The sequence below is a fragment of the Aythya fuligula genome, chromosome 25 (genome assembly GCF_009819795.1).
Source record: "Aythya fuligula isolate bAytFul2 chromosome 25, bAytFul2.pri, whole genome shotgun sequence".
NCBI classification, from domain to species: domain Eukaryota; kingdom Metazoa; phylum Chordata; class Aves; order Anseriformes; family Anatidae; genus Aythya; species Aythya fuligula.
This window is the reverse complement of record NC_045583.1, coordinates 2,846,887-2,859,918: the sequence shown is the minus strand read 5'-3', so window position 1 is coordinate 2,859,918 and position 13,032 is coordinate 2,846,887. Positions and strand designations below refer to the sequence as shown.

General features: G+C 52.0%; 1 protein-coding gene across 7 annotated transcripts in view; it reads left to right on the top strand.

Annotated features, from left to right (window-relative positions):
• The window catches only part of PPP1R12B (protein phosphatase 1 regulatory subunit 12B), a 110,624-nt gene that overhangs the window by 78,493 nt on the left and 19,099 nt on the right, over nt 1-13,032 (top strand). Inside the window, exon 1 of one of the 7 annotated variants that reach the window (XM_032203279.1) lies at nt 6,037-6,613. The exons of the other annotated variants lie outside the window; for them this stretch is intronic. Coding sequence (XP_032059170.1) covers nt 6,512-6,613 — 102 coding nt within the window. The 5' untranslated portion in view covers nt 6,037-6,511. Of the gene's footprint in view, nt 1-6,036; nt 6,614-13,032 lie in introns of those variants that run through there. 7 annotated transcript variants of the gene reach the window in all.

Below are 13,032 nucleotides of genomic sequence, written 5' to 3'. Positions count from 1 at the left end.
GGAAAGAAGCCTGACTCTGAAAAGACAGAAGCAGCTTTTGGATGAACATGAAGCACATTATCTGCAGATCTCAGTCCTCCCCCTGGCGTGCGGTCATAGCGAGGGTTGTGGCATACGAGGACGGAGCCTTGGGGTTGCACCAGGCCTCTGGGTTCGTGGCTGGTCACACTTACAGCCTCAAATGGCACGAAATCTGGTTATTGATTCCATTGTCATCCATTTCTCCAACATCTTAGCATCATCCCTTGCAGAGCTGTGGTTAACGTAATGAAATCCTTCTCCCTCTTCTGCAAACTTTTCATTAAATTCAGCTCGCAGCTTCTGAAGTCAGGGAAGTCCCCGGAGCTGTTGGTGTACATCCCTCTTCTTGTCCTCTTCCAAGCGCTGGATTTGAGTGTTCACCTTGTTCATTCTTCCAAAATCTCAATTCTCCTCCACAGAACTGCTCGAATGCTCTCTCTTGCATGCATAATTTGGCACTTATAGGTGCTAAAATGAAGTTTCTCTGCTGAGAATGGTGTGGATTTTTTTTTAACTCTTTTAATCACTGCTTTTTTTCCCCATATTTGTAAGAAAACAAAAAGTCTGAAGATTTATATTTAAACCTATATTTTCAGCCCGCACTAAAATTATCTGCTTCTGCTCCTTCATGGTAACCCAGGTAAGCCTATTAGGTACAGCTCCCAGCCTTTTTGTGATAAATTTAGTGAGGGGAATAAAAAGTGGGGGAAAGTATGATGCTGTGCGTGCAATTATAGAATGTCAGCTGATGTGTACGTTCGGGAGGGGAGGAAGATCCTTCCCTCCTGCCTCCTGTCCCTGAGACATAATGCCAGATCTGCTCCTGGGAATCCTAGGCAGTGTGCTGCAGATGAAAGCCTGCTCCCTTGTACAGTTTGTATTCCATTTATGGCAAACTGCTGCAGTGCCTTTACATCACGTTTACAACACAGCTCGTTGCCTGACCAATAATTTCTTTGCTACAGTCCTTCAGCCTTCTGTTGCCGAACAGAACCGTCGCTGCCTTTTTCAGTTCTAAGCAAACCCTGCGAAGCTATAATTGAACCTGTTAAAGCTTGCATATAATTTTGCCGTGATTTATTTACGGCGTTTTAAAGTGGTTTTTATAGAGCATGTATTTTCAATCAAGTTTTCGTTATCCAAAATAATAGTGGGCTGGGGATTACGGTGCATACAGCTGCTACAGCTTTGACCCTGAGCTGTCCCACATCACAGCAGCGCTCGTCAGCCCTCTGGGTTCTTACAGTGTCTGCAAACTGGGTTGCAGTTCGCAGATAATGGAGAGTTGGCTGTACAAGGAGCAACATTTAGTATCACAACCTCTAAGGCAGGCTTCTCAGCACATCTCCTCGGATAGATAACAGTGCTGCTAATTTCAAACCAGCTCATTATGCACTGAAATGAGCAGCTCCGCGACAGAACCAGCACAATTTCTTTTGCACAAAGGCGACGGGCGCGATGAATAAAGATGTGAGAGCAGCAGGAACGAGGCTCAGCCTTTTCTGTGCAGGTTAATTCCATTCCAAAAATTCTGGTCGAGCTCTTCAGACTATTTAACCACGAGATCCCCTGCAGAGGAAGAAGTGACTGGTGTCCCCGTACCCGGGGTGTGGTGAGCACCAGTACTGTAACCTCTCATCCAGCTCTGGCACCCTGGATGCTAAAACAGGATCCCTGACTTGTCAGATCAAAGCTCGGGTTGATCACGGGCTTTTCCTTTGCAGGTAACGGTGCTCACATCCAAGCATTTGGATGTAGTAGAAGGATAGTGCAAGGCATGCAAGACATTCTTCCAGGGGAAAAAAAGTAATTGTAACACTTAGTGTGTGGAAAGACATTATTTAGGGCTTAAATAATCAGAAATGTAGGACATCTTGGGATGGATGGAATCCCAGGATTTGTTAAACTGTGCCCACAGTGTAAGCGCTCCTAATATTTGTTGTTTTGGGAGGTGCTCTACACTACAGATTTCAGTTTTGCATTCCAATCCAGTAACATAAAAGCAATTGGATATCAAATTTTGAGTCTGTTCTCTGTGGCTCGCATCAATAGTTCAATAGCTAATGGATATTTCGTGTTTAAGCTGATTTTCTCTGCTTTTTTTACAGACTACTTTAGACCCAGAACAATGACTTTATGGGCATGTAGCGCCAGGATAGTTTATTTCACTCAGTCCCTCCAGAGAGGTGTCATAATAAATGTGGCTTTAGAATAGATTTAAGGATTGCATAAAATAAGAAATGTAGATTTCAGTATTTCCCTGGACTTGGACATGACTAAACATACAAACAGCATGCTCTGCTCCTGCAGGAGCAGAATCCAGAAGCGAGGGTTGAGAAGATTTGTAATTGAATAGCAAAGAACTGAAGTCCCCAGGAGGTGCCAGCAGTGTCGGGCTCAGCGCAGCCTGACTTTAGCAGGGAATTCCTCTGCTCAGAGAAAAGTGAGCGAGATCATCCTCAAGGGCTGTGTTTGTGACTCCCAGCTGTGCCAATTTACCGATCCCTAGCGCCGAGGCCAGCCACCAAGGCAGGCTCACCCACGTTGCTGAACCATCGTCCTCTCCAAATTGCTCCAAAACCCTGCCAGGAGGTACGTGGTGTGGAGAGCAGCGTGGTGCAGCGTGGCCCCAGGGATGTCCTCAGCTCACCCCCTCCGTCAGCTGAGCCCTGGGTAGCCGGGGAAGGAGATGTGCTCTTCCATACGTGCCTGCTCGGGGGAGATAGGGAGGTTTGGCTGCAAATGAAAGAAAAGACAACTGAATGAGAAGTCATTCGGTGGCGTACAGGAGAGCGTGGTGAAACCTGATGTGGAAAATGACAGCTAGGACTTGGAGGAGATAGGCTTGGGATAATTTGTTCCAAAAATACCGACCGCTCTCCCTCATCCTTCAAGTTTTATTAGAATTCTTGTCTCCCGAGAGGGCTTCTGTTTTCCTTCTCCCCTGCGCTCCCGGAGAACATGCCGTGGGCTCACATCACCTGGGAGCATCGTTCTGCAGCGCTGGCTGTAAATCCTAGCTTTCTTTCCCATTTCTGTCTGCTGCAGGTTGGAAAGTTACCGTGCTGCTTCTATTCGCATTATCAGGGTAATATTCTGTAGGTGAAGGTTTTCAACACAGATTAAAAGGATATTTGATTTTTTCCCCTCAAATACGTGGCTCAGAGCTTCATCCTCTTTCTGGTACGTCGTCTCCTCACATACGGGTTTCCCTCTTTGTTTACAAAAAAAAAATGTTCTGCTTGGGTGCAAACACAAGTGTCCTGACCGAAGGAAGGGCGAGGATGGCTACCTCGAAGGACAAATGTCTGAAAAGCGCTCATAATCGCCATTGCTCAGAGCAGAGATTTGTGCTGCTTTACCCCAAGTTGAGACAAAACTCGAGAGCGATGTTGCCCATAAACACGGTTCAACCTGAAGTTACGGTGGGCGCAAAGTCTCGTGCTGGGGTTTGGGTGAATATTGCTCATTATTATTCCTGGGAGCTGCAGAAAGACTCCGGCGCAGAATAAGCAGCGCCGCATCTCCAGCCCAGCGCAGGCTGGTGTTGCATACTGAGGAACATCCTGACAGGAGCCCTCAGATCTGAGCCGTGACCTTGAATCTCCGAGCCGTGGGGATGTGAGGACACGCGAGCTGCGAAGGAAGATCGGGTTGCAGACTTGCACAGGGGAAAACTAGAAAGGGAGAAACCCCGAAATTGGGCACCTTTGTTGAAACAGCGCTGAAACCCGCCGTGTTTTGCCGTATTGCATCTCATTTGCTGCCTTCCTCCTGCCTAACCAGGATGCAATTTCTCATGCTCGCCCTCCTCTTTAAAACGAGCTCTTGTCCACCAAGATGCGTTTTGTCAATCTGTGAGGCATCTGCACTGGATGACTAATTAACTTTTAATTAGGAGGGAAGAGAAAGCTCGCTTTTTGTTTTGGCGTGAGGCTCGAGCTGTGAGCTCTGCACGTCAGCGTTGATTTTTGGAGCTTTCCTGCCCCTCGGCACGAACGTGGCTCCAGAGGGCTGCGGCACTGGGTCACGTAGGGCTGGAGGGGAGGCAAAAAGGGGCGAGCTGGACTTGTTCAGCTCCACCTCGGTGACTAAGCTGGGCTCTGGCAGCCTTGTGATCGTGATTGAGACACGGCTGTGCTGCTCGCCCCACGGGTTAGCCCAGTTTCAATTCCTCGTACTGTTTTGAAACCCCAGAAACCGAGAGCGGCGCGAAAGGACAGGCCGCGTGCGCGAGGGCTATAAATGTGCACTCAGTGCCCGAGTTTACCTCCTTGCTGCTGCTCCGAGAGCTGCAGGCTGGGGGTGATGAGCGCAACAGATGGAGGCTGGAAAGATCAAGGTCCTGCCCCAGCCTCCTTGAGCAGCGGGGTGCCTGTCGCTGCCTTCTCCTGCGTCTGGACTTCATTTCCATACCTTCCAAAGGGAATGCAGAACTATTTCCAGGGAGAATTCGACCCCTTCCAAACTTTTTTCCTTCCTGCAGCCAGTGAATAATGAATCCCCTCCTTTCTCATGCTGAGGTATCAAGCAGAAACCTGACCTCGAAGTGGCTTTCCCCGAGACCAGCGGTCCCACAGCCGCATTTCCTTCTCTGCGGCCACGCAGCGATGCTGCAGGGCTTCTCCCGGGCAGTGCTGGCTGCAGGAGGCTTTCACACAGCTGGGCCAAGCACCGTGCCCTGGCTGTGGGTGTCAGTGAAATCACACGATCACCGTGCAAAAACAGGGCACTGCTTCCAACCAACAGATCCGTGACTGTAGTAATATTTGCTAAGGAGTTCCATGTAGCTGTTCTTTTGTACTTACTATGAAATATTTTGTGATTAAAGCGACCTGTGGAGCCGGAGCAGAATGTGGCCTGCAGGTGGGTTAACTCCGGGCACGCTGTTTGGGCAGGGGCTGGTTTGGGTGGCTGGAAGCACGTCCAGGTCACACCAAACCCTGCTGCCTGGCACTGCTTCATCAGCACTGCCCGAGCAGGGCTAGTTCGGGTACTGAGCTCACCCCTTCAGGTACTGGGGCTGACACCTTCCCAGCGAAGAAACCCAGAGGCTTTTGCAACCTTACACTTGCTGCGCTCCACTCTTGTCTTTAGCGTCTGGGAGCTATTAAATCAGCTCACCGCTGCGTGGCTGGGGGCACGTTTCCCGTGCGTTTTTCCACCAAACTCGCCGCGTGCTTCGCTGGGACCCCGAGAGCCTCCCGCTCGCCTTTCCTGCAGGCAGCCTTGCCTCTGGAGACGCTGCTAACGTCTGGTGGCTGCCCAGGGAGGCAGCGTTACAGCAGAGCTCGCTGGAGGTTTGCTGAGGGAGAGGTGCCTGCCCTCCCCACCCCTCCTCTCCTCCAAGCTCCTCTCCCCTCCTCCTCGATCCCAGAAGCTGGGCTGAGCACGTCCATTACGCAGGCGAAGTGTCGCCTTCTCGCAGCTCCAAACAGGCTGCTGAGCAAACAACAAAAATCCTGTTGTGCTGCATGAATGTGTACTCCCTTTAATGGTATGAACTGCTCCGTGTCCTTTGAAATATCTCCCTTTGTCACAGCCACAACATGCGTGCTGGGGCTGGCGGCTGGAATTTCAGCTTTGCAAAGTGCAGCCGCTTCGCCTCCGACCCCCAGCTCTCAGCCTGCCGGGCCTTGGGAGCTTAGAAGTTTTTTTTTTTTACTTTTTGTCCTGTTTCTCTTCTTCTTTTTTTTTTTTTTCCTTTTTTCCCTACAAGTGGCAGCCCAAATCCCAAGCTGAAAGTGAATCGCTGCTGCTGGCCGCCCTCCAGCATTCCTGGCTGCGCGAGTAAGGATCTGGAATGTCAGAGGCAGCGGGGAGGGAAGGGAGAAGCGTGCGCGTGGGTAAAGGCGCCCGGGAGGAGGAGGAGGACGGAACAAAACACAACTTCATCTGGACTGCCCCTTTCCAAACCAGTGTTTGTTCCTGATTTATGCTTTCGCGTTTCACTTAAAGCATGCAGCTCCGCGCGGTTACGGCAGAGAGCTCGCAGCAGCGCTCGGGAGTGAAACAGGTTTTTGTTGTGTTTTTTTTTTTTTCTTTTTCTTTTTTTTCGCAAAAGCTTCGTGTCTCTAGATAAACTCAGCCTTTTCTCTGGCTCTTCCTCTTGAGGCGGGAGATTTTTCCTCCTCCCGTTTTGGGGGGGGGGGGGAGAGCCTCCTGGTCGCGCGGCACGGACGCGAGGAAATGCCCTTTTGTGGAGATCGCGGGACGGGGCCCGGACGGTGAGGGTGGCACGGCGCCGGATCGCACCGCGTCCCTGACACTGCCTCTTCTGCCTGGACAAGAGACGTTGCGGAGCCTCAGCTCTCTCTGCAGCAGATTAATGCCTAAAATTATACACCCTAAACAGCGGGGTTTAATTACCAGAGCTGTGAATAGTTTAATTAGTTTGTTCTGACCTTGGAAGAAGGACCTGCCCAGCGCTGTAGAGCGACAGGAAGGCAAGACTTTTACTCCTTCTCAAAGCTACCCAGCCTGCGAGGCCATGTCGTCCCTGTACACCAGGAGTAAGGAATATACTCGAAGCAGGAAGGCTCAGTCAGATTCGCCCCCATCCTCTCCTTCCCCGATTGCAAAGACACTCAGAGTAAGCAGCCTTTTCCTTTCTGTATTGCAGGGAGACCCGCTCGGTGAGCGGAGGCGGTGGTGGTGGTTTGTTGTCTTGCCCTTGCAGACCTGCGTCTGGGGTTTGTTTGGGAAAGAGGATCGTTTAAATGAAACTTGGGAAGGTGCCTCTGGTAGCAACAGGTTTTAAGAAAGCTGCAAATTCCTGGAGCCCTCGTGCTGCGATGGTTTGCGCTGCTGGCTGCGGGGGGCTGTGTGATGGCAGCTGCCCCCCTGCCCTGCTCACCGTGGGCAGAAACATCCCTCTCCAGCAGCCTGGTGCTACAAGAAAGCATCTCGGATGAAAACGAGGCACAACCTGAGCAGCTTGTTAAGCTGCGCTCTTCCCATCAGTGCTTTTGATACTGCTGGCACAACGGGGTTTGCTCTCCGGTGGGGTTTTAAGCCTCGGGGCTGCTGTGAACCGTGGCATCGTTTAAGAATTTCCACAACGCAAAAAGAAAACCACCTGTTACGGACGGGCTGGCAGGCTGAGAGAGTTGTCTTGTCCTCCCTGAACTGGGGTGGTGTCCTGATCTAAGGAGGTGTTTGAGAGTGGGAACACCTTGTGACAGCGTTGGTGTTAGCTCTCGGGCAGCTCCCAGTCCCGCTGGTTGTAGGGCAGCCTCTTTGCAGTCAAGCAGTGTTATCGTGCCAGCGTCAAAGCCTGGAGGAATTAGTTTGAAAAAAGGCAGACTAATTTTAGATGCAAGCATTAAATGAAGCCGAGCGCTGCTGTTTGCTCACATCAGATCCGCGGGGTCTGCTCCTTCGTAGCGACAGGTCTGGGTCTGGGAGAGGCACAGCCCTAAATCTGCAGAGGGGTCAGCCCGCTGCCGTGGCCGTAGTGGAAGCTGCAGCCTCGGCACCTTCCCTGAAGGCAGGAGAAGAGCTCGGTGCTTCGGTCCTGCATTCAGCCGGGGCAGCTCTGGGGAGCTGGAGGTGGTCCCTGCCCATCCCCTCGGCTCGGCTGGGCTCCTGCACCAGCTCACCCAGCTGTGCTCTCCCCAGTGAACTGACCCAGCATCGCTAAGCAGCGTCACAGGAGGTGGGAAACAGGTTCCTAGTCACAGCATACAACTGAGAAACGTTTTAATTTCTCTCAGAAACCAAGTGTGTGGTGTTTTTTTTTTTAAATCAGCCCTGTTCTGCGTACACACTGACTCATTTTCCCCTCCTGATCCAGCACATAAACGTGACAAACATCTCACACGAGCTCTGACTGCCGTATTCGCTTGCATGGCGCGTGCCTGATGGCGTTGATGCAAGTAGTGACGGGCTCTGGGGGGCTACAGGGTCGAGCTGTGGGAGTTCCCAGGTGCCCGGTGGGAAAGGGAGAGCCTGGCGAAGAGTTTTCCTTGGCCCCTTGTGATTCTGGTGAGCAAGGAAGCCCTGCTTATTCTTGCAGTGTCAATGGTGCTGGACGGAGCACCGGAGCATCGCTGTGGGAGAAGCCGTGCCGCAGGCAGGTTGGCTCACGGGTGGCTGTAGGAACCTGTCGGTGTGTCAGGGCTGGGGAAATGCCGATGCCTTGGAAGGGTTTAGCTGAAACCAAAGCAAAGGGTTAACTCGGGCAGTCTGATCCCCAAGATGATGTAATTCTGCCATGAGCAAGAACAAGAACCAAGTGCATTTTCCTATGGATTTGCCCCATGATTGTGTGTGTCCCCCTTTCACCCCTGTGCCCACAAGGCTGGCAGCCCTCACTAAAACAGGCAGGAGTGTGAGATCTCGGCGCTTTTTAGATTTCCATCCAGCTGGGACCGATACCCGCAGACCTGTGGTGCTCAACATCCGAGCAGGGGTGCAGGAACAGAGGAGCAGGCAGCGGCTGCACCCATGGGACAGACATGGAAACCTCGCAGAGAACCAGGCAGCCCAGAGGAGGTCTTATTAAGGCAAAGAGCTGCGTGCAGATGGCATTTGCAGAGCGCTTTCCTATGGCATGCCCCGCTGCTCTTTGCAGCATTCCTACTTAGGTGTTAGGATGAAGTTGCTGGGCTTCTTCTCCCACCTTTCACTGATGGCATCTCCACGACTGCACAGCCGAGGAGGGTGAGCGCCTTGCAGGGAGCCACTGCACATCACACAAGGGTGATATTCTCAAACACAGCAGGGCACCAGCAAAAGGCACGCCGAGGAAATTCTGCAGCGTGCCCTGGGGCAAGGTCAGCACCATCTTGTTGTCCTCAAACCTCGTCAAGCTACGGTACCTCATTTCTGTGTCGAGATGGCACAGCCTGCAATTACAGTGACCGTGTAATTACATCCTGTCAGATCACCCTGGGTGTGTTTTACCAGGTGAAAGGGAGGAACGCTTTTTGTTTATTTATCTTTTAAAGACCTTGTTTATGCTGGGCCAGTTTTTTGGTTTTTTTTTTGTAGGAAGTGCCCTGTAGTTGTGTTTCAGTTCGCCTCTCTGTGCCTTGGCACTCCACAACCCTTGTGTTTCCCCGGGTGCTACAGGTTAGGAAGATGAAAGCTGGAGGAGATGCACGCTCGATGCATGCTCCCAGCTCACGGCACAGATTTTAAGGGCAACTTCTCAGCCGTTCCCTGCCTCCCTTCCTTTGGAGGAGTGCTCCCTGTCCTGTCATCCCAAGCTGCCAGCCCCCTGCATGTGCTGGGCTGCACCTTGGCTGTCATCACTTGATGCTTGCCACTCGCCTCTCAAGAGGCTGGAGAGTCAGCGTTGGTCCTGGCCATGCCTGAAGGTTCAGTAGAAGGCTTTTCCTGTCTGCTGCTGGGTTGCTCCCTCATTAAGCCACCTTCCCTGCTTGTTCCTTGAGCTTTGCAGCAGCATTTTTGGCAGCAGGCTCTCAGCAATCAAGTGTTAAGGGTGCTCCATCGTCCGTACCCATTGATTTTGTCCTGCCTTTCCTTGGAGGGGCTGCAGGAGCCGTGCTCAGTGGGATCTGGGATGCAGGAGCACCTCGAACGGGCCGTATGTTTTCACCAAGTCACTTGAGAGTAATACTCAAAGCAACTTTACAAACCGCCTTGTGTTAGCTGGCCTCCAGATCCAGCCCGCGGTCGTTCTGCTGCCATGGCAATCGCTGCTCGGATGCTTCCCACCCGGGTGTGATTTTGATGTGGACACATGTCCAGAATCCAAAGCAAATCTTCAAGGAAGAAAAGCGAACGCACAAAAGCATTGGCCATTTGAGCTGCAGATGCTTGGTGTGCAAATAAAACCGGCATGTTTTGGGTATTAACACATAAATAATGGCAGAAAATCTTAGAGGTCTGGTAACGCGGCCAAACCAGACGGCTTTTAATCACGGAGCGATGTCCAGGAGCGTTGAGGCGCTGGTAGAAATGCCTGCTCAGATTACAGCCTTCGCAGAGCTCTGAATAAGTGTGTCTGACGGTCAGTTTTCGCTCTGTTGAGTGGTTTTGCAACAAGTTTGGTCTTGTTTCAGATGTTAATGGTAACAGGTTTATTCTCACATTACTTAGACCTGTGTGAATCACTTGGCTTGCTGCGCTGCTGCTGCAGCCGCATTAGAACATAAAGGGTGTGCTGGAAACATTGCTCCAGGAAACCTTATCTTCTTGGCTTGCCAGCTGGTGGCTTGGACTCGTGCTGGTTGTGATAAAAACGATGCTACAGAACTTGAAATCAGGTCAAGGAAGTTGTCTCAGGACTTTTTCTTTCTAATGTCGGGGTTGCTGACTGGCCGCACAGTGTCTGAAGAAGCTGCTGCATCCTCTCCGTTAGCCAGCAAAAAAGTGGGATGCTGGAGCTCAAACTTCAAAGCAATTAACTTCAGGCCGTGTTCCTCCTCACCCTGACTTGTTCCTTGGTCTGATCAGTGGTTATTCCTCAAGCATCGTATTCCTTAGATGGGTATCTTTAAGAAATCGTTCCGCGTTCTGTTTGTTCTGTATTTTGTTGTTTTCCTCTGTAATTGGCCATATCTGGCAGCGTATCAGGAACGTCTGGCCATCCCCCGGGCACCCCCGGTTCGCTGTTCTCTGCTGTGACTCAGTGGCCAGACAGCTCTCTGCTGTCCCTGGCCGCATCCCTGGGTATAAATAAAATGGGCCAGGGCACGTGCTGTGACCCGCGGAGCAAGAGGCTCACCCAGCTGGTGTCCCTGTGGCTAAACTCTCCTCTTCAACCCCCCTCGCTTCCCAGGGACAGAGCAGGCAGCCTGTAAACTACCGAGTGGTCTGAACGCTCACGGACCTCTGCTTGTTCCTGTGCCCCAGCCCTGATGCGTTTTCTAGGGTGGGCAAAACCCTGCTGTTATCAAAATAACATTTTCTGCTCCTTTTCTCCTGTGCAGTGCTGTGCTGCTGCTGCGGAGGATCCTCACGGAGCGCTAGGGCTGGGCCTGCAGGACGCGGTTTCACACGCAGTGTTGAGATCCCCCTGGGACCTGGCTTGTGTCGTGGTCTGGCTGTTTTAGGCGTGCTGGTGACTGGTCTCAGAGAAAGCAGCACGGGGACCACGTTTCGAACTTCCCACTGCTGCCCAAACAACTCCAGCTGCCTGGAGAGGGCGGCCGGGCTCCGAGGGGAGCCGCTCGCAGCCACACGCCATCGCTCGGCACCTCCGAGGGACGGAGCAGGGAATGAGCCTGCGATACCCGAGGGGTGAGGAGGAGGAGGAGATGTGTGACGTGGCTCAGCCCGTGGTCCAGCCACCCAACCGGGCACGCTGGCAGAGCCGGGACAGGGAGGTGCCATGGGGTGGGACCGGGCGGCCAAGGGAAGCGATGGGAGAGCGGGTGGAAACCGTGGGCAGGAAACCACTTCAAACCGAACTGGAAACCAGCGGTTACTGCAGTTGCAGGAACCTATTATAGCTGTGTTTGCCATGAAGGGACTACAAACCCAGAGAAAACAGGGCTAGGAGAGACAGAGCTCGGCCCCATCACATCCCCAGGGCACCAGCAGCGTACCTGTGCCCTTCCAGGCAGCTTTGTGCCGTGTGCTCGCAGATTTCCACCGCACCGGAGTCGCAACTGGTGGTCAGATAAAAACCCTGGGGAGCTGTTAACATTTTGGTTTGCTTTTTGTAGGGTTTCTGTTGGTTGGTTGATTGGTTGCTTGGTTGTTGTTTTTTTCCAAGGAGTTTTTTGGTTTTTTTTGTTTGTTTTTTTTTTTCTAAGGAGTTGTTTGTGTGTGTTTTTTTTGTGTTTTGTGTTTTTAATGACCCCAAATTGCTGAAGTTACTCCTGCAGTTCAATAGAAACAAAATCTTCGGAGCAGACGTCCCCAACCAGATTTGGGTTCAGATCCCTGCCTGGCAGCTGGTCTGGAGCTATTTTAGCCTGAAACAAATGAGGAGGGAGAGAGAGACAGCACAAAGAGCCTTAACTCCGACAGCCCAGGGTGCTCAGCGTGGCACAGACAGCTCGGCATACCCACAGCAGCCCTGATGGCTTTTCCATGCGAGCGCTCCCTGCAGCTGGAGCAGTGTCACAGGAATGCTATGTGGCTGCAGGACGGAGGTGTTCAGCAGGCTTCGTCGGTGCACGCTTCGTGCCAAGACGTCGGCAGGTTGGTTTGAGGCAGCTGGATCCTGGCTGCTCCCCTAATTGGTATTTAAACGCCCGATGATAACACCTGGGAGCGTCCCAGGGGAGCGTTTGCAGGGGCAAGGCAGAAGCTGTTGCCTGCAGCCCTGTGGCAGTCTCATACCGAAGAAATTTGGGAGAAGCGATCTTCTTTCTCCTCGTGGGTCACTTGGCCGTTCAGCTTTTGTTGCCTCATGTCTGGAGAGCTTTGTCTAAGCTCGCGTCGCTTTGCGAAATGAAATTTTTCACCAATAAAATTTGATCCCTTAGAAAAAGAAGGAAAAATAAGAGCAGCGAGCCCAGGTTTCTGAATTGTGGCCTTCCCGAAATTAAAATACAATCCAGCCTGACGTTTTACATGGAGAGCTTTATCCCCCAGAGACCCTGGTAATAAACTGCAGCTGCTGCAGAGCCAGCGGGCCACGTGAGGGAGGCGCGGGGAACTGAGGCACGGGGCTGGCAAGCGCACAAAGGTTGCAAGGCTGCAAAACGTTTCGATGTGTTTGGGGTTGCGGGAGATGCGGTCGTCAGTCCGCCACAGCCGTGTGTATTTGTTTCTGATTAAACGCGCGTTGTCCGTGCTGTGAACGATGCGATCCGTCTCAGCCCGCTGCCAAAGCCACTATTTCATCTCGGAGGATCTTCTAATATCATGCTTCGGTAATGGCAGCTTTTATTAAGCAAAGCCTATTGATTTATAGTTTGTGAAAACGTACTTTGCGTCGGGCTTTGGGGAGCTGAAGGTTAGCTGGAGGTGGTTTGGCTACGCTGGATTATTAATCACATCGATGGGATTTTGTAATCCTTGCGTTTGCACAAACGCGAGCGTTAGCGGGAAGGGAGCAGGAGCCATCAGCTCAGCTGTAGCTAGCAG